The 17,269-nt window shown below is 57.7% G+C and overlaps 1 protein-coding gene across 1 annotated transcript; it reads right to left on the reverse strand.

Annotated features, from left to right (window-relative positions):
* Positions 1-4,414: 4,414 nt before the first annotated feature.
* Positions 4,415-16,802, reverse strand: LGALS3BP (galectin 3 binding protein). The gene is made up of 6 exons (XM_081270509.1): positions 16,521-16,802; positions 14,622-14,677; positions 10,048-10,239; positions 9,572-9,703; positions 8,269-8,521; positions 4,415-5,871 (listed from the first exon to the last, which is right to left on the reverse strand). The coding sequence occupies exons 2-6, from the start codon at positions 14,671-14,673 to the stop codon at positions 4,755-4,757; spliced, it is 1,746 nt and encodes a 581-aa protein (XP_081126635.1). The 5' UTR covers positions 14,674-14,677; positions 16,521-16,802; the 3' UTR covers positions 4,415-4,754.
* Positions 16,803-17,269: the final 467 nt, after the last annotated feature.

Genomic DNA, 17,269 nt, shown 5'->3' on the forward strand with positions numbered 1-17,269 from the left:
ACTGTGGACCCTGGGTGTCACTGTGGACCTGAGTGTCACTGTGGACCTGAGTGTCACTGTGGATCTGGGTGTCACTGTAGACCCTGGGTGTCACTGTGGACCTGGGTGTCACTGTGGACCTGGGTGTCACTGGACCCTGGGTGTCACTGTGGACCTGGGTGTCACTGTGGGCCTGGGTGTCACTGTGGACCTGGGTGTCATTGGCCCTGGGTGTCACTGTGGGCCTGGATGTCACTGTAGACCTGGGTGTCATTGTGGACCTGGGTGTCACTGGACCCTGGGTGTCACTGTGGACCTGGGTGTCACTGTGGACATGAGTGTCACTGTGGGCCTGGGTGTCACTGTGACCTGGGTGTCACTGGACTCTGGGTGTCACTGTGGACATGAGTGTCACTGTGGGCCTGGGTGTCATTGTGGACCCTGAGTGTCACTGTGGAACTGGGTGTCACTGTGGACCTCGGTGTCACTGTGGAACTGGGTGTCACTGTGGACCCTGGGTGTCACTGTGGACCTGGGTGTCACTGTGGATCTGGGTGTCACTGGGGACATGGGTGTCACTGTGGACCTGGGTGTCACTATGGGCCCTGGGTGTCACTGTGGACCTGGGTGTCACTGTGGGCCCTGGGTGTCACTGTGGACCTGGGTGTCACTGTGGGTCTGGGTGTCACTGTGGGCCTGGGTGTCACTGTGGACCCTGGGTGTCACTGTGGACCTGGGTGTCACTGTGGGCCTGGGTTTCACTGTGGACCTGGGTGTCACTGTGGTCCCTGGGTGTCACTGTGGAACTGGGTGTCACTGTAGACCTGGGTGTCACTGTGGACCCTGGGTGTCACTGTGGACCTGGGTGTCACTGTGGGCCTGGGTGTCACTGTGGGCCCTGGGTGTCACTGTGGGCCTGGGTGTCACTCTGGACCTGTGTGTCAGTGGACCCTGGGTGTCACTGTGGACCTGGGTGTCACTGTGGGCCTGGGTGTCACTGTGGTCCTGGGTGTCACTGTGGACCCTGGGTGTCACTGTGGAACTGGGTGTCACTGTAGACCTGGGTGTCACTGTGGACCCTGGGTGTCACTGTGGACCTGGGTGTCACTGTGGGCCTGGGTGTCACTGTGGTCCTGGGTGTCACTCTGGACCTGGGTGTCACTCTGGACCTGGGTGTCACTGTGGACCTGCGTGTCACTGTGGGCCTGGGTGTCACTGGACCCTGGGTGTCACTGTGGACCTGGTTGTCACTGTGGACCTGGGTGTCACTGTGGACCTGGGTGTCACTGTGGGCCTGGGTGTCACTGTGGGCCCTGGGTGTCACTGTGGGCCTGGGTGTCACTCTGGACCTGTGTGTCAGTGGACCCTGGGTGTCACTGTGGACCTGGGTGTCACTGTGGGCCTGGGTGTCACTGTGGTCCTGGGTGTCACTGTGGACCCGGGTGTCACTTTGGACCCTGGGTGTCCTTGTGGACCTGGATGTCATTGTGGACCTGGGTGTCACTGTGGACCTGGGTGTCCTTGTGGACCTGGGTGTCACTGGACCCTGGGTGTCACTGTGGACCCTGGGTGTCACTGTGGACCTGGATGTCACTGTGGACCTGGGTGTCACTCTGGACCTGGGTGTCACTCTGGACCTGGGTGTCACTGTGGACCTGCGTGTCACTGTGGGCCTGGGTGTCACTGGACCCTGGGTGTCACTGTGGACCTGGTTGTCACTGTGGACCTGGGTGTCACTGTGGACCTGGGTGTCACTCTGGAACTGGGTGTCACTGGCCCTGGGTGTCACTGGACCCTGGATGTCACTGGCCCTGGGTGTCACTGGCCCTGTGTGTCACTGTGGACCTGGGTGTCACTGTGGACCCTGGGTGTCCCTGTGGACCTGAGTGTCACTGTGGACCTGGGTGTCACTGTGGACCCTGGGTGTCACTGTGGACCTGGATGTCACTGTGGTCCTGGGTGTCACTCTGGACCTGGGTGTCCCTGTGGACCCTGGGTGTCACTCTGGACCTGGGTGTCACTGTGGACCTGCGTGTCACTGTGGGCCTGGGTGTCACTGGACCCTGGGTGTCACTGTGGACCTGGTTGTCACTGTGGACCTGGGTGTCACTGTGGACCTGGGTGTCACTCTGGAACTGGGTGTCACTGGCCCTGGGTGTCACTGGACCGTGGGTGTCACTGGCCCTGGGTGTCACTGGCCCTGGGTGTCACTGTGAACCTGGGTGTCACTGTGGACCCTGGGTGTCCCTGTGGACCTGAGTGTCACTGTGGACCTGGGTGTCACTGTGGACCCTGGGTGTCACTGTGGACCTGGATGTCACTGTGGTCCTGGGTGTCACTCTGGACCTGGGTGTCCCTGTGCACCTGGGTGTCACTGGCCCTGGGTGTCACTGGACCCTGGGTGTCACTGGCCCTGGATGTCACTGGCCCTGGGTGTCACTGTGGACCCTGGGTGTCACTGTGGACCTGAGTGTCACTGGACCCTGGGTGTCACTGTGGACCTGAGTGTCATGTGGGCCTGGGTGTCACTGTGGACCCTGGGTGTCACTGTGGACCTGGATGTCACTGTGGTCCTGGGTGTCACTCTGGACCTGGGTGTCACTGTGGACCCTGGGTGTCACTCTGGACCTGGGTGTCACTGTGGACCTGCGTGTCACTGTGGGCCTGGGTGTCACTGTGGACCTGGGTGTCACTGTGGGCCTGGGTGTCACTGTGAACCTGGGTGTCACTGTGGACCTGGGTGTCACTGTGGACTCTGGGTGTCACTGTGGACCTGGGTGTCACTGTGGACCCTGGGTGTCACTCTGGACCTGGGTGTCACTGTGGACCTGCGTGTCACTGTGGGCCTGGGTGTCACTGGACCCTGGGTGTCACTGTGGGCCTGGGTGTCACTGTGGACCTGGGTGTCACTGTGGACCTGGGTGTCACTCTGGAACTGGGTGTCACTGGCCCTGGGTGTCACTGGACCGTGGGTGTCACTGGCCCTGGGTGTCACTGGCCCTGGGTGTCACTGTGGACCTGGGTGTCACTGTGGACCTGGGTGTCACTCTGGAACTGGGTGTCACTGGCCCTGGGTGTCACTGGCCCTGGGTGTCACTGGCCCTGGGTGTCACTGTGGACCTGGGTGTCACTGTGGACCCTGGGTGTCACTGTGGACCTGGGTGTCACTGGCCCTGGGTGTCACTGGACCCTGGGTGTCACTGGCCCTGGGTGTCACTGGCCCTGGGTGTCACTGTGGACCCTGGGTGTCACTGTGGACCTGAGTGTTACTGGACCCTGGGTGTTACTGTGGACCTGGGTGTCACTGGCCCTGGGTGTCACTGGGGACCTGAGTGTCACTGGACCCGGGGCACTAGACCCCTGCTTGGCTGGGCCTGTCTGTACGTTTCCCCTCCCTCACCCCCTGGGTTCGGCCCTCAGCCTGGGCTTGGAGGTGTCAGTGGTGGGGTTAGTCTTCAGATCTGGTTGCTGTTGTTGTTGCAGGGCTGGGGTTGAACCCAAGGCCACTCGACCCCTGGGAGACACCCCTGTATATTTTACTTAGAGGCAGGGTCTTGCTGAGTTGCCCAGGCTGCCCACTCACTGCCCTTGGACTTGTGACCCTCGTGCCTCACTCCTGAGTGGTGTGCGCCCAGTGGAAAGGAAGAAGCCGTCTTCAGCTGGACAGAGGTTTGGGGATCTGCTTTTGCTGCTGGAAATGCGTGGGACGGATGCACCTGCTGATGGCCTTGGTGCCACCTCTGCCTCTAGAGGCTGTTCTCAGACCTGGCCAGAGGGCTGGCTTGTACCTGAGCTTGGCAAGACCTTCTCCTGGCAGCTGTGTGTGTGTCACAGTGAAGCAGGGACACCTAGAACTCCCCAGGCCTTCCCTCAGGACGTCCCAGGGCATCTCGGCTGCTCCCCCCTCCTCCCACTACCCCGGGGTCCTGTGCTCTTCCCGACACACCGCTCTCCTGCCTGACCCAACCCAACAAATGTGTCTCTTCTTTGTAGGTGGTTAGGTTATTTCCAATTTTTGTTCTGACAACACTGAGATGTGGTTCTTGTCCCTTGTCCCATCCACCCTCACAGGACTTAGGAGGACGCTCCCGACCACTGCTCCTCCCTCTCCCTCTTCCTCGAGCTGCTGCCCGTCTCCACGTCCCTGCCTGGTTCTCATTCCCTCACACAGGGCCCCTGGCTCCAGGCGGGCCCAGCCCCGCACTTGATGGCCCTGCACCCTGAGGTCTCGTCCTACACGGCTTCTTGGCCCAACGTGCTGGGAGGTTCACCCGCTATTGCCCACCTCCCCTGCCGGCCTCCCCTGCCGGCCTCCCCTGCCGGCTGGCCCAGCTTTGGGAGGAGAGAGCCTCTGCCTCCTCGCTGTCCCCAGAGCCCTTCACACCAGCTGTCTGCACGTTACAAACCAACAACATTCCTGCAGGAATGAGCCGAGTGGGAAGCAAAGTGTGATTAATGTCGTCAGAGCAGTGAGCGTGGCCTGAGCAACAGCAGGGACACAGGAAACCCCCAGCCCCCTTGGTCCCGCCTTGTTGCCCCCCGCGAGCCCGCAGGCAGTGGGCGTCCTGGGAGCTCCCAGCATCCATGGCAAAACCTTCCAGCAATTTCTATAAGCTCAGAGAATGGTGGAGGCAGGGGGACATCTGGTGGCCAGTTGCTGGAGGTGGCTGCAGAGAGGATGGAGGTGAAGGAAGGAGCCCTCCGTGTGGGCCTCTGGGGCATGTCCACCTTCCTGTGTGGCCCTCGCCTCACCCCCCGTCTCGGGGCCACGCAGTCTAGTCCAGGCTGGTAGTGTTGGTCAGATAGAAGGGGCGAATTGTCACTCGGAAGCCGCTGAAGGCCCCTGAGGTGCAGGGGAAGGTGGAAGCTCTCCTGGAACTGTTGGTGGCCGCGGCACTGGGGACCATAGCCTTTAAGCCCTCAAAGTCAGTGACATCCGCCACAAAGCGCCCTTCGCAGAGGATCAGGGCTTTGTTCTCGTAGCCGATGGTGGGATCCCGGTAGCCAGACTGGGTGAGGCCCAGCACGGGGAGCTCGCCGGAGGCGCAGGACAGCCCGTAGTTCCAGCAGCTCTGCATGGTGGGGAGGTAGAGCAGAGTCCAGGACGTCTGCTTGGTCCTGAAGAGGAAGCTGGGGTGTTGCGGGGTCTGGAAGGACTGGTAGGGCCCATATCTGCCGCCATAAGGTTCTGGAGTGTATGGGAATGCAAACTGTGACCGGGACCCATACCACAGCCCCTGGTTCCGACGGTTCCTGGAGTCCCTTGTCACCATAGCGCTCCAGGTGGCTGAGGTGTACATCCGGGGCATGTAGGTGTCCTCAGTGAGGTTCAGGCCTCGGTACTGGGCCAGCAACGGGAAGGGCACCGTGTGGAACTCCAGGGCCTGCATGATTTTCTTCTGGAACAGGGCCTCGTGAGCCCGGTACAGGGACAGGTTGAACTGCAGCTCAAAGAGGTCCTCGGGCAGCATCATGGGGAAGCGGACGTGCTGGACCAGGTCCTCCACCTCCCCGGGGGAGGCGCCCGTGCCCCTGCTCCACATGTCCAAGGCCTGGAGCAGGGCCAGCTCGCTGGACACAGTCAACTCCGTCCTGGGAAGCAGCACCTGGAGCAGGGTTGTGGGGACACTCAGCCAGTCCTCCACCTGCGTCAGGGCCTCAAAGTTCCAGGCCAGGAACTGCACGCACAGCTCCTCCAGCAGCACATCTCCAGTGGCCAGTGCATAGGCGTAGAGGTCCAGGGGTGCGCGGAAAGAGGGGTCCTGGGGGAGCAGTGTGGCGAAGAGGCGCCCGCAGTAGGCCTGCAGCTGCTGGGCCCCATAGGCCGAGGCCAGCTGGTGGAAGCACTTGACTGACTGCAGGGAGACCTCTATCCTCCGGGAGTAGAAGTACCTGGGGACACAGCCATCTCTTACACCTTCTCACCAGCGCCGACAGGGGGCACTGTCTCCCCCACTCTCCAGGCCCCAAACCTCACCCCGGCTGAGAGCCACTTCAGGGTGAGACCATGGGCGAGGGACTACGGAGGGGACACCGATGCCTCGCCCTCCCTCCCGGTGACGAGGCCCCCTCCCTGTCTCCCCTGCTGTCATCATGGGCACCTTCGTGGTGGGTCTGGGCTGGACCTCAGGCACCCTGGGCACTGGCCTCCTGTCCTGCAGCCATGCCCCGACTGACCCTTCAGTCCCTGCCTGGTTCTCATGGGCATCTCTGCCCAGCACCTATTCACATCCTGTGGCTTCCTGTCTGCTCTCCCTGTGACCAAGAGCCCACGAGGGCAGTGGGCGCGGTGTGCTCAGAGGTGATCCCAGACAGCCCACTCCCTGCTGTCCTCGTCACAGCCAACTTGGAGGCCGAACTGGGCAGCTGACTTCTCTGGCCACAGCCCACCCAGGACAGACATTCACTGACCCATCCTGAAGCATGCAGGCCTCTCATAGGGAGGGTGCCAGGCGGCAGGCTGTTGATGGCCGCTCAGATGGCACAGACAAGTTAGGAAGGCCACCAAAGAAGGGGTTGTTATTGGCTTTTTTCTTTTCTTTTCTTTTTTTTTTTTTTTTGGTCTTGCAAAATTGCAAGGCTGAGGCTGACCTTGAATTTGTGATCCTCCTGCCTCAGACTCCTGGGTAGATGGGATTACAGGCATGTGCCACTGCACCCAGCTGTCACTAGATTTTAAATGTCATCCTGTGCCAGAATGGTCCCTGGGCGGCTGAGTCCCTACTGCATCCACAGAGGCGCAGAGGCTCCAGCCGGCTGGCCTCCATGCCAGGTTCTCCAGGCAGAGGTCAGGGCCACTTTGGGTTTATCATGCCTCAGACCACCTACCCCGTCCAGGGCCCAGCCTCAGGTTGGCACCTCTCAGGGTGCCCCGTCGCCAGGGGGAGGCAGAGACAGGGATCAGGTGGGTGTCCCGGTCCTGCTGGTCTCTCGGGGAAGAGAGCTCATTGTGAGGGAGGAAAAAGGCCCGAGGCCAAGGGGAACTAGTGGCCCGGAGACCCAGGGAGACGGGCAGAGGGCTGGCTAAGCGCCAGGACACCCCGCTTGGTCCACGGTGGCCTTGGGAGTGAGGGGCAGAGGGAAGGAGAATGGGTGGCCTTCGGAGGTCTTGGGGCTCCCTGCAGCTTCCCTGCCTGCCTGGGGAAGAGAGGGAGAGACAGAGGCGGGGAGGCCAGGGGAGGCATGGGGTCGCTGACCTCCGACCCAGGGCAGTGGCGCTGGCTGGCCAGGAAGGCCGGGATGGGCGCCTGCCCCCTTCTCTGTCATGCTGTAGAAACGGAGCCCGGCATTCCTGTGACACAGAGCATTCACCAAGTTTTCTACGAGGCTGGAAGGAAACTCGTTAGTCTGTTTCTAATCGCCAGTATCGCTCACACTTAAATGCCATTTTCTGTCATAGAAAGCTTTGGGTTATAGAACGAGAGAATGAATTTTAACAGACGCGGTGTTTAAAACATGGCTGCTTTCCCAACACAAGCCCCAGGAGGCAGCGGGCGGTCGAGCTGTACACCCAGGCTGGCCGGGAGGCCTGGGGCTCAGGAGCAGGGCCTGGCCTCTGCCGTGATGCAGGCCCACACTCTCCCTTTCCCAGTCTGTGAAAGGGAACTGAGCCCTGGCTGAGCCCACGGGTAACTGAGCCCGGGCCTGCTGAGAGGCACATTCGCCCTGTCTAGCCACTGCTGCGCCTCATCGGAAGTCTGAGCCATTTTGGCTTTTTCATGCCTCCGTGGGAGATTTCTCCTGACCAGGGGGCATGCCCAGCACCCCTTCCCAGCTCCTCCTGCACCTGCCTGCCCGGCCACCCCACAACAAGCTGGGCTCTGCTGCCCAAGTAAAATTCCTGATCCATCCACAGAGCGCTCAGAGATGTCGTCTATGGCATGTGGTGATTCAGGGAGACATTCACTTGTGCGTCAGGAAAATGGATGTATTTATGTGTATGCAGGTGTGAGCACGGGGGACAACGCCTGGGCCCAGTCGAGTGTGCAAGTGAGAGTGTGGGTGAGCACACGAGTGAGGGGGCCTGGGCCGTGTGCGCAGAGGCTCAGAGGACACAAGCGTGCCTGCAGCAAGTGCGTGTGAGAATTTGTGAATGTGGATCTGTGGGAGCACGGGCGTGTGCATGTGCACAATTGTGCAAATGCTTGTGTGAGGGTGTGAGTTGCTTGTGTGCACAGTGGGTCACAACAGTCCCGCTGTGCTGGTGCTGTCGCCCTCACCCCCAAGGGTCTCTGAAAGAGGGACCCAGCCCAGGGCACTGCTGGAGTCCCTGAGGATGCGGCGACTCACCTGATAAAGTCCCTGACCACGGGCATGCACTCGGAGTCCACGCTCATGGTGATGTTGCTGCCCGGCGCCCCCGACAGGGCCTGCGCCTCGGGGTTGGCGGTCAGGATCAGTGTGTGGGCACAGAGGTCCAGCTCCTCCGGCCCCTGTCCCACCACGTGGATGAAGAGGTCACAGTCCCTCTGGTTGTCGAAGACCTGGCCGAGCGCGAAGGAGAGCTCCTCGGAGAGGTCGAGGGTGTGGGCGCTCCTGGTTTCTAGGACGAGGGAGGGGCTCACTTGCTCTGTGACCCCAGCCCACCCCACCCCCAGGAGTCAGTTTTGTGGCCTGCTGAAGGTGCTGCTGCCCGAGGACCTGCCAGAAAGGCTCCAGGAAGAGGCCTGGGTTCATGCCGAGCCTGCCGGGAGCGGGCAGCTGCCCTGGGTCAGGCGGGACCCTGCCAACCCTCCGGGCCTGCAGGTGGTCTCTGCCCCACTCTGGGCCCTGCTTGGGTGGCTTGAGGAGTTAGGGCCCTGGGGCAAACCTAGGTCAGACCTCAGGGATCCTGGAGGAGGGAGGCCTGGGCAGCCCCTCTTCTGCCCTCCCAAAGCCTGCTCCGTGTTAGAACAGGTCCTCTCTGCGATGGGCAGCTCCGAATGGAGGCCAGCATTTAGAGCAGGTGGGGCAGCCCCTGGCTCTCCCCTGACTCCCAGCCCTCATGGCCCAGTTATGCCTCCAGTGTCCTCCTCAGTGTGAGCCCCCACCCAGCCAGCCTTGGTCCCCAGCTTGTCCACACAGGTGGGATTTGACACCCTATGTCTTGGGCCCCCAGCTCAGGGTGGAGAGCACCCAGGCCCCGTGTGTGCCAGCCCAGGAAGAGCTGCCCTGGCGAGAGGGAGGGGCTGCCACCAGGCGTCTGGCTTGCAGAGCAGGCTGGCCCTCCGAGCGGGGAAGGCGTCAGGGCCTGGGCAGGGCCAGGGCACCCTGGCCTTCCCCCATCGGGAGGTCTCCACCCCTGCCTGTGCTCTGTGGCCTGGGCCAGGAGAGCCGTGCAACCCTGCCGTTTGGGGAGACCAGCCTCACGGGCACTGGGCGGGGCTGCTCGCCTGGCCTTGGGCAGTCGGGTGAGCGAGGTACTTCTGAAGGGGCTCCACAAGGGGCTCCTCCTGGGAGGGAGTGGGCTCTGCAGACTTCCGGCCTCTCGTGGAGAGTGGGCGGACAACACCCCAACTCCGAAGGTTGTGTGGGGGCAGAGATGTGAGCAGAGTCCCCGCTCCTGGTCCCACGGGACCCCGACGCGTGACGCCGGAGCACTGGGGCCACTCACCGTTGGAGCAGACCACGCTGGCGTCCTGCTTGTGCCTGCAGTTGCTCTTCAGCCAGCCCAGGGACCTGCAGTCGGCCAGGGAGGGCTCTGACCCTGTGCACTCGACCTCGTCCAGCATGACAGGCCCCGTTCCTGCAGCACAGCAGGGAGGACAAGGCTGGCTGGGGAGGCCCTGCCAACAGGGCCAGGGCGGCCTCAGACAGTGGAAACCTCTGGGTGGTCCCAGGGAGCAGATTCCCGGGAGCAGAGCTTGTGGGCTGGAGAGGGCACACAGTGAGGCTCCTGAGCCACTCGCCCAGCACCCCTGTCACCCCAGCCTGAAGGAACCGCCCCTTGGGCCCTCTGCAGGGCTTCGGGCCACTGAGGGTCTGCTTAGACGGCACTAGTAGGAAGAGTCTACCCGTCCCTGCAGCCTGGCAGCCTCATCTTGGGGGATTCTTACTCTCCTCAGCTTTGGGGGACAGAACAGGCCCCACCTGGCCCGAAGGCGGCTCCACGCAGGGCCTCTGTGGCGTTCTCAAACCCCAGGGCCCGGCAGACGACGCTGGCGTCAGTGAGGTCCCAGAGGTTGTCACACACCGTGCCCCACTGCCCTCCGTAGAAGATCTCCACGCGGCCCTCGTTAGCTGCGGCCCCGTTGGCCAGCCGCATGTCCCCATCCTTCACACCTGCGGGGAAAGCCACGGTCAGCTGGGAGGAGATCTGGCCCCCATGGCACCACCCTCCCTCGCTGCCCAGCCGGGGTGAGGGTCCACTGGGAGGAGGGAACGGCCACTCGGAGCACCAGAGGTTGTTTCCTTTCCTTGTCTTCAAGCCCTGAGCTCTTGGCTCCCCAGAAAAGGGACCCCAGGAGCCTTGTGCTCTAGCACCTCAGCGCAGAGGTGGTGAGACCCCCAGGGAAAGATGGGAAGGGAAGGAGCCCCGCCTGTGGCTCTGGTGCCAGCCTGTGGGGCAGTAGGCCAGGGAGCCTGGACACTCAGGCAGGATCAATGCCCTGTGGCTCACCATGGGGTCCTGGGGACCCACTGTCATTGAAAGTATGGAAAGTTGAAGGGGTGCTGGGTCCAGCTCAGCTCCAGCACACCCCAGCTCAGCAGCACATCCAGGTGCCGTCAGCCGGCCGGCCCCCAGCCTCCAGGCCATGGGTCTGAGCTGGAGCAGGAACAGCAGCTCTGGTCGCCGTGCGATACCACAAGAGAGCACAGACCAGCTGTTTCCAGTCCAGGAAAGAATCAGGAGTCGAGGTTCAAAGCCTGGCTCTCTCTGCTTCCTGGGGTGAGCCACGTCCCTCTGCCACCCTCTCCCGCCATGGTGCTCAGCCTCCCCTCAGCCCCCAGGAGTGGAACCGGCCTCTGTGGACTAAGGCCTCTGAAACCGTGAGTCCTCACATAAACGTTCTGGTCAGATCCTTTCGTCACAGCAGCGAAAAAGGTGACTAAAACAATGGCCAACCTGCTTTAGCTGGTGGACAGGCCACTGTGCTCTAAGGTAGAGTAAGTCATGGAAGACGGCTTACTGACCCCTGGCCTTAAAAGTAGGCCTTTAGATTCAAAATGTGCAAGACCTGTGTTTTTATAGTGTATATATGCAGATATGTGACTTTTGTCTTACATATTTCCCATCATATGTGAATATCGTGTGTTCAGTGACTTGGAGATGGTGAACCTGAGAGCTGGTCTCAATTTTTTTTTCTTTAAGTCTGTGATGCTCCTTTGGCAGATTGTATTTAAGTCTGAAATAAACAGGTCAACAGATGTCTGGGGGAAAGCCAGAGCTGGAAATTAGGAGGAATAAATCCTAGACTTAACTCTTTCACTAGTTGAGCGATCTTAAGCAAGTTACGTAGCCTGTGATGATCAACGTTGAGTTTCGTTTTTAAGATTAAAGTAAGAAGCTTTTCCCAGGTTCCCTTCATTAAAAGTTTATTCAGCTTCTCCCATGCGGCAGGCATTGTGCGAGGCCATCGATGTTTTCCTGAGGTTCCTCTGATTTGAGAATCTGCGTGTTATTCTTTGACAAACATTTTAAGGATTAAATAAGCGATGTGATTTTATCGCCTAATGCATAGCTTTAAAACTTATAAACAACCTGAATAAGAAGTTATTTCAAGTCCTTCTTTTTTCCTGGATGCCATCTTTCAGGTTTTCTCTCATTTATAAAGCTATCAAATGAGTATGAGTGTGTGTACTGATGTAAGAGTGTGAAGAGAAACAGAAAAAACTTGAGTTTATGAGGTTTAGAAAACAAAGGGGTATTTAGAAATGTGATATGTTATTTTTTTAAAGGAAAGTCATTTTAAAGGGAAAAGTATACAAAGTCACAGTATTTTATAGTGATGATATTAAAGGTTATATTAATGATCCTCTGCATTTAGTTGACAAAAGGAAAAATGTGATCTTTACCCAAGTTGCACTGTTCTGAGTTCAATGCTAAGTATTATTATCTCTATTTTGCCGCTAAGAGAAATGAGGCAGGGACAAATTAGATAAGACTGTTTGATATTACACAGAATGCCGATGAAAAAGGAACTTTAACCCAGGACTTTTAATACCCAGCACAGGTTTTGAGTAACTTGACATCTTTTCCTCCCAAATGATGAACTTCATGGATAAAAGGCAGAAGGAGGAAAAACTGTCTTTGGAATTCACTGTGCCTTTTGGAAGAGAAATCCAACAGGAATTGTTTTATTTAATGGCTGGATAAAGTGATTTACATGTTTGTTTATTCAATGAAAAATAAAGAATTATTTAGAGCTACAGTCTTCAAGCTTTCAGATCATGCACTGCTATCGGTAGAATAAGCATATAGCTTCAGTATATTCATGCACATATTAAGAAATGGGGCTGGGGATACAGCGCAGTTGGTCGAGGGCTTGTCTTGCATGCATAAGGCCCTGGGTTCAACCTCCAGCACCACCACCACCAAAAAAAAGTACCACTGCATGGGTACATTACTTATTGTTATAAACATATAACACACAAAATGAAAATTAAAAAGCATGCAGTAGATAAAAAATAAAGTCAGAGTTTAATGCTTTCCATAGTCTGAGCATAGACTCCCAGGATGTAGCACATGGGGCCATGGATTTACGTTCTCCTTTGGAGGCTCGGATAGTACAAGGTGCATAAGAAAGTACACTAAGGCAACTCCTTCCGTAACTCTTCCAAGTCATTGATCTGCTTCTAGAAAACCAGTGGGTCCAGGGGCTGGGCTGGGGCTCAGCAGTAGAGCACTCGCCTAGCACATGCGAAGCACCGGGTTCCATCCTCAGCACCACATAAAATAAATAAATAAAAATGAAGTTATTGTGTCCAACTATAACTAAAAAAATTAAAAAGCCAAAAACTGGTGGGTCCAGCGCCTTTAGAACTGGGAGAATGAAGGTTGAAACATATGTCTTGCATGTTAGTGGCACGTTTGTACTGAGCATCATTTTGCATTGTGGGCTGCTCAGTGTCTCCAGAAGAACACACACTGGGTGGGCTCTGGGTCACTTGTGACGCCAGAAGCAGGGAAGGAAAACTGCCTTCTCCTAGGAGAAGTGACAGAATTCCAGTCTTCTACCTGATCCTGGGGCATCCAGACTGAGGAGAACTGCCTGCCGCTGACTCTGATGTACAAGCTGACTTTGGGGTTTACAGAGAAGCTGCCTCAGGTACTCTCTATGCTCTTCAGCATCAGTCCTTTCGCAAATACTTTAAAAAATTTAAGCATTTCATTTGAAAATAAGTATCAAGAATTTTAAATTCCAATGGTGAGTACCATTAGAATTAAAAATATGGCCAGGAAAACATCATTGCCTTCACAAAATTTGCTAAAATGACATAAAAAGGGTGGCCATTTCTCCTTTCTTGTGTTCACAGCTGGTTGTCAATCATGCATTGGCCCCACTAATTAGCATGTTCCTCTTCCTGGTGGCCTGGATTGTCCGTTTACTTAATTTTATTGTATGTAAGTACTTTGTCGTAAGCCACACAAAATAATTTGGGGGACGTCAATTTAAATATGGGTGTACACTTGTGTGTGTATACGAGCGTGCATATCATTTAAATATGCCTAAAACCATATTTTAAAAAAGATTCAAAGTATGGTTTCCACATACACTGAAGGGCGGTTATCAGGGGGTGTGTCAGGTCTATGCGGGGCCACCAGGACAGGACAGGGACTGCAAGACCCACAATGTCAAGAGTGCTGGTGTGATAGTGGAGCCAAAGTGAGTCCATCTTGTTTTGTGACTCCATTCTGTAAAACAACCAGGCCAACTAGAAGGGTCATGGCCAGGGCAAGTTGTTCTCTTCCTTTTGCTATAGAAACCTTTAAGAACACGGAACTACCTAATGGGGCACTGTTTCTGAAACTAGGGTAACGGGCTCTGTTTCTGTAACTGGGGTGACTGGGCTAACTGATTGGCTAAGTGTCCCTCCGCCTGACTGCACTCTCCCGCTTCTGTAACCTGGCTTGTTTGCATTGGCTGGACCCACAAATGTTCCTTTTGTGGTTTTCAGGCTTATAAGGAGCACCCTTGCAATTGTTCGGGGCTGATCAGGGGAAAGATTTATGTTCTGGTCAGTCACCACCAGTGTGCTTCAATAAAGGCTTGATTCGTTATATGTGAGTGGTCTGGAAGTCAGTTTATGAAACTCCAGGACGAAGCTTTAACTACCACACAGGGAAGAGCGTCCAGGGCCCTGTGAAACCTGCCCTGCATCCTCAGGCCTTGGCCTCAGCACAGCCCCAGTGGCTGCTGGTTGATTGGCAACCCTGCTTGGCTCTGCTGGCTCCCATGGGGGGGGGGTATTCCTCAGTATTTCAATCACCTGCATCTCATCTGGGCCCAAGGGAGCCACAGTTTCCCCAGAATCTACAAGCCACATCACTGTGGGTGACCAGGGCTCCTCCATGCAGGAGAGAAGACCCCCATTAATCCCTGTGACCAGGACACCCTTGATCCACAGAGCAAGGGATCTTGATCCACAGAGCTTGATCCACAGAGCAAGGGCCCAGCAGCCCCGCAGGCTTTGCTTTGGGGTTTTCCAGTGGCTCAACTCACCTTGAATCCCGGGGACCAGCAGCCACACCCAGAGGAGGCAAGGGAGAGCCATGGCCCTGCGGTGGAGGGAAGTGGCAGAGTGAGACCAGGACTGTTTCTTCCACCACCTTCTTCCAACCTGGGGGCCCAGGGTGGCAGGCAGCCCTCTCCTGAAAGCCCTATGGCAGGTGTGATGCACACCCTGAGCGGGGCGCTCACCTGGTCTGCAGGCCGGGTCTTGACGGGTGAGTGAGGCTGTGTTGGATGAAGAGGGTGGGCTGGGGTGTCTGTGGGCAGTGGAGGTGAGGGGGAGGGTGTGGGGAGCCTGGGAGGGCGGGGGCTTATCTACAGGCAGCAGACCCCTGTGGGGTGTGCCACAGAGGTTGGCGGCAAAGGTGGAGAGTGGGAGGGAGAGGACCGAGTGGTGAGAGGGAACCCATTAGGAGAAGGCCGCAGGACCAGGCCCAGAGTGACAGAGACTGATAGCCGAGAGAGGAGTGTGGGCTGGGGATGGTGGAGAGAAGGGCTCTGGCGGAGGCCCAGCTCATGAGCAGCCAGGTGGGAGTGGGGTCATGACTGAGACTCAAGGTACTGAGGCTCAGAGACTGGGGGCCATCAAGGCCAAGGGCCAGGATGGGCATGGGAGGTCTCAGGGCTTCAGCTTTTGGGCTAGAGCTCTGTGCTGTATGTAATTCTCCTTTTATTTTATTTTATTTATTTATTTTAGGTATTGGGCATTTAATCCTGGTGCACTTCACCACTGAGCTACATCCCCAGCAATTCTTAAAATTTTTGAGATTTTGAGACAGGTCTCACTAAGTTGTGGAGGACGTCACGATGTTGCTGAGGCTGGCCTCTAGAGCAGCTGGGATTACAGGCAAGCACCACTACGCCTGGCCGCTATACTTGATGCACAGGTAGGAGCAGAGCCAGGTGACAGCCCTGTGCCACCCAGTCTACTCTCCACAGTCCCTCCAGCAGGGGGCTGGCTGTGCTCTGGGCCGGGAACCTTGAGGCTGGGCCTGGTTCTCTGCTGCTTAGAGTGGGGGCCTGGTGGGTGGCAGTAGTGACATCCCCAGGGTGGCAGGCGGTGCACCCCTCTACACTGGGACCTGCATGAACAAGCTGGGGGGCCCCAGGCCCACTGGCAAGTGAGGAGTTTGCCCTCTGCAGGGTGTGCCCCCACCAACACCACTCACACTCCCTCCCAGGACCCTGGAAAGGCCTCCACAATCCCTCTCTGTCCCCTGTACAATCGAATGAGCCAAAGCCTGGAGAGCTTGGCTGGTTCCAGGCCACATGGCTGGCAAGCCTCAGGCAGGGTCTGTGGTGCCCTTCTCTTCCACAGGGGTCTCTGTAGGGCCTGAAGGATGGGGCACCCACCTCCCTGACCTGGCACCACCCCAGTCTTAGCACCGTGCCCGGGAAACCTCTATCCCAAGCGCATTGAGGTGGCTGGTCTCCCTCTTTACTTGTTCACATGGGACAAGAATTCGGGGCCTTGGGAACAGAGATGCATGCACCCAGAGATGGTGCATGGCATGTGAACGTGGCTGACTCTGGGTGGCAGCGCTGTGTTTGCCTGGAGAATTGGGACAAGGCTGCCTGTGCTGGCTCTTATGGTCTTTTGGTCCCTCATTCAAATGAAGGAAAGTCACCCTTCTTTCAGGAAGGTGCAGAATGCACAGAGGCTGAGGGCCGAATTCTTACCCTCGCAGCTGATGTCCTTGTGCAGGGAACAACCTACCCAACTGTACAAAGAGGCCCTGCAGGTCTGGGAGCAGGAAAGATGGGTCCTGGGCTCGGGAGCACCAGTCCCCCAGCTCCAGGCCCAGATGCCAGTGGGAGGCTTCACCATCTCTTGATGGCTCAGTGTAGAGAGAGGAAAGCACTGGCCTGAGAGCAAGAGCGGGAGCTTACCTGTTGAGGCAGCGACTGAAGGCTGTGCTGGTCCCCCTCCTGCAGTTGCTGAGCCCTCTGCAGATGGGTCCTTGGCCCCCAACCCTCCTAGGGCAGAGCAGGCCAGACCGCTCCCAGGAAATGCTTCAGAAAACCAAGTCTGGTTTCGATTTCTGGAAACCACCTGACCAAGGTCTGCTCTGGGATTGGCTGCTGAAGATCCCTCACAGTGCCCTTCATTCCCCTCTGATAGTGGGGTGGCAACAGCACCAAGCACTGTCTGACCTGATAAGGCCAGCAGTCCAGTGGAAGTGGAAACACTCTTGAGGGGGTGGGAAGTGTTGGGGCGGGGGCAGGGGGAGGCAGGGCTGCTGGGTGGAGCAACAGGGGCTCTGGGCCAGAGGGCTTGTAGCTGTGTCTGGCACGCTACCAGCTTGTCTGGGCCTGGCACTCATTGGCTGGGCAGCCTGTGTGGTGGTGATTGTGCACAAATCCATTGCTTGAGCTTTTGGCATGCTGCACACAGCGGGCCACACCCTGGGAGGCTCCATGCACTGACCCTGGCCAGGGGCAGGGAGGCCCTGAGACCTGGGAGACAGTGTGCTTTGGGGTGAAGCCAGCGAATGGGTGAGCCCGACCCTCACACAGCAACTGACCCCACAGCCTGTGCTCTGCACCACCCGACTGCATCCCCACCTCCTGACATCCCTGGGGGCAGGGCAGTCTCTGGAGCACAATGGCCCTGCTGGGCTCACACCCCTTCCCCTTCC

This window comes from Spermophilus citellus (assembly GCF_964194105.1).
Source record: "Spermophilus citellus genome assembly, chromosome: 17".
Taxonomy (NCBI): domain Eukaryota; kingdom Metazoa; phylum Chordata; class Mammalia; order Rodentia; family Sciuridae; genus Spermophilus; species Spermophilus citellus.

What these genes read in the sequence shown, in the direction of transcription:
- LGALS3BP (XM_081270509.1), bottom strand. Translation starts at nt 14,673, where the DNA reads ATGGCTCTCCCTTGCCTCCTCTGGGTGTGGCTGCTGGTCCCCGGGATT. An exon ending in TGGAGCCGCCTTCGGGCCAG is followed by an intron (nt 9,704 to 10,047) that starts GTGGGGCCTGTT and finishes GCTGTGCTGCAG; the next exon opens with GAACGGGGCCTGTCATGCTG. An exon ending in CAGCGTGGTCTGCTCCAACG is followed by an intron (nt 8,522 to 9,571) that starts GTGAGTGGCCCC and finishes CCCTCGTCCTAG; the next exon opens with AAACCAGGAGCGCCCACACC.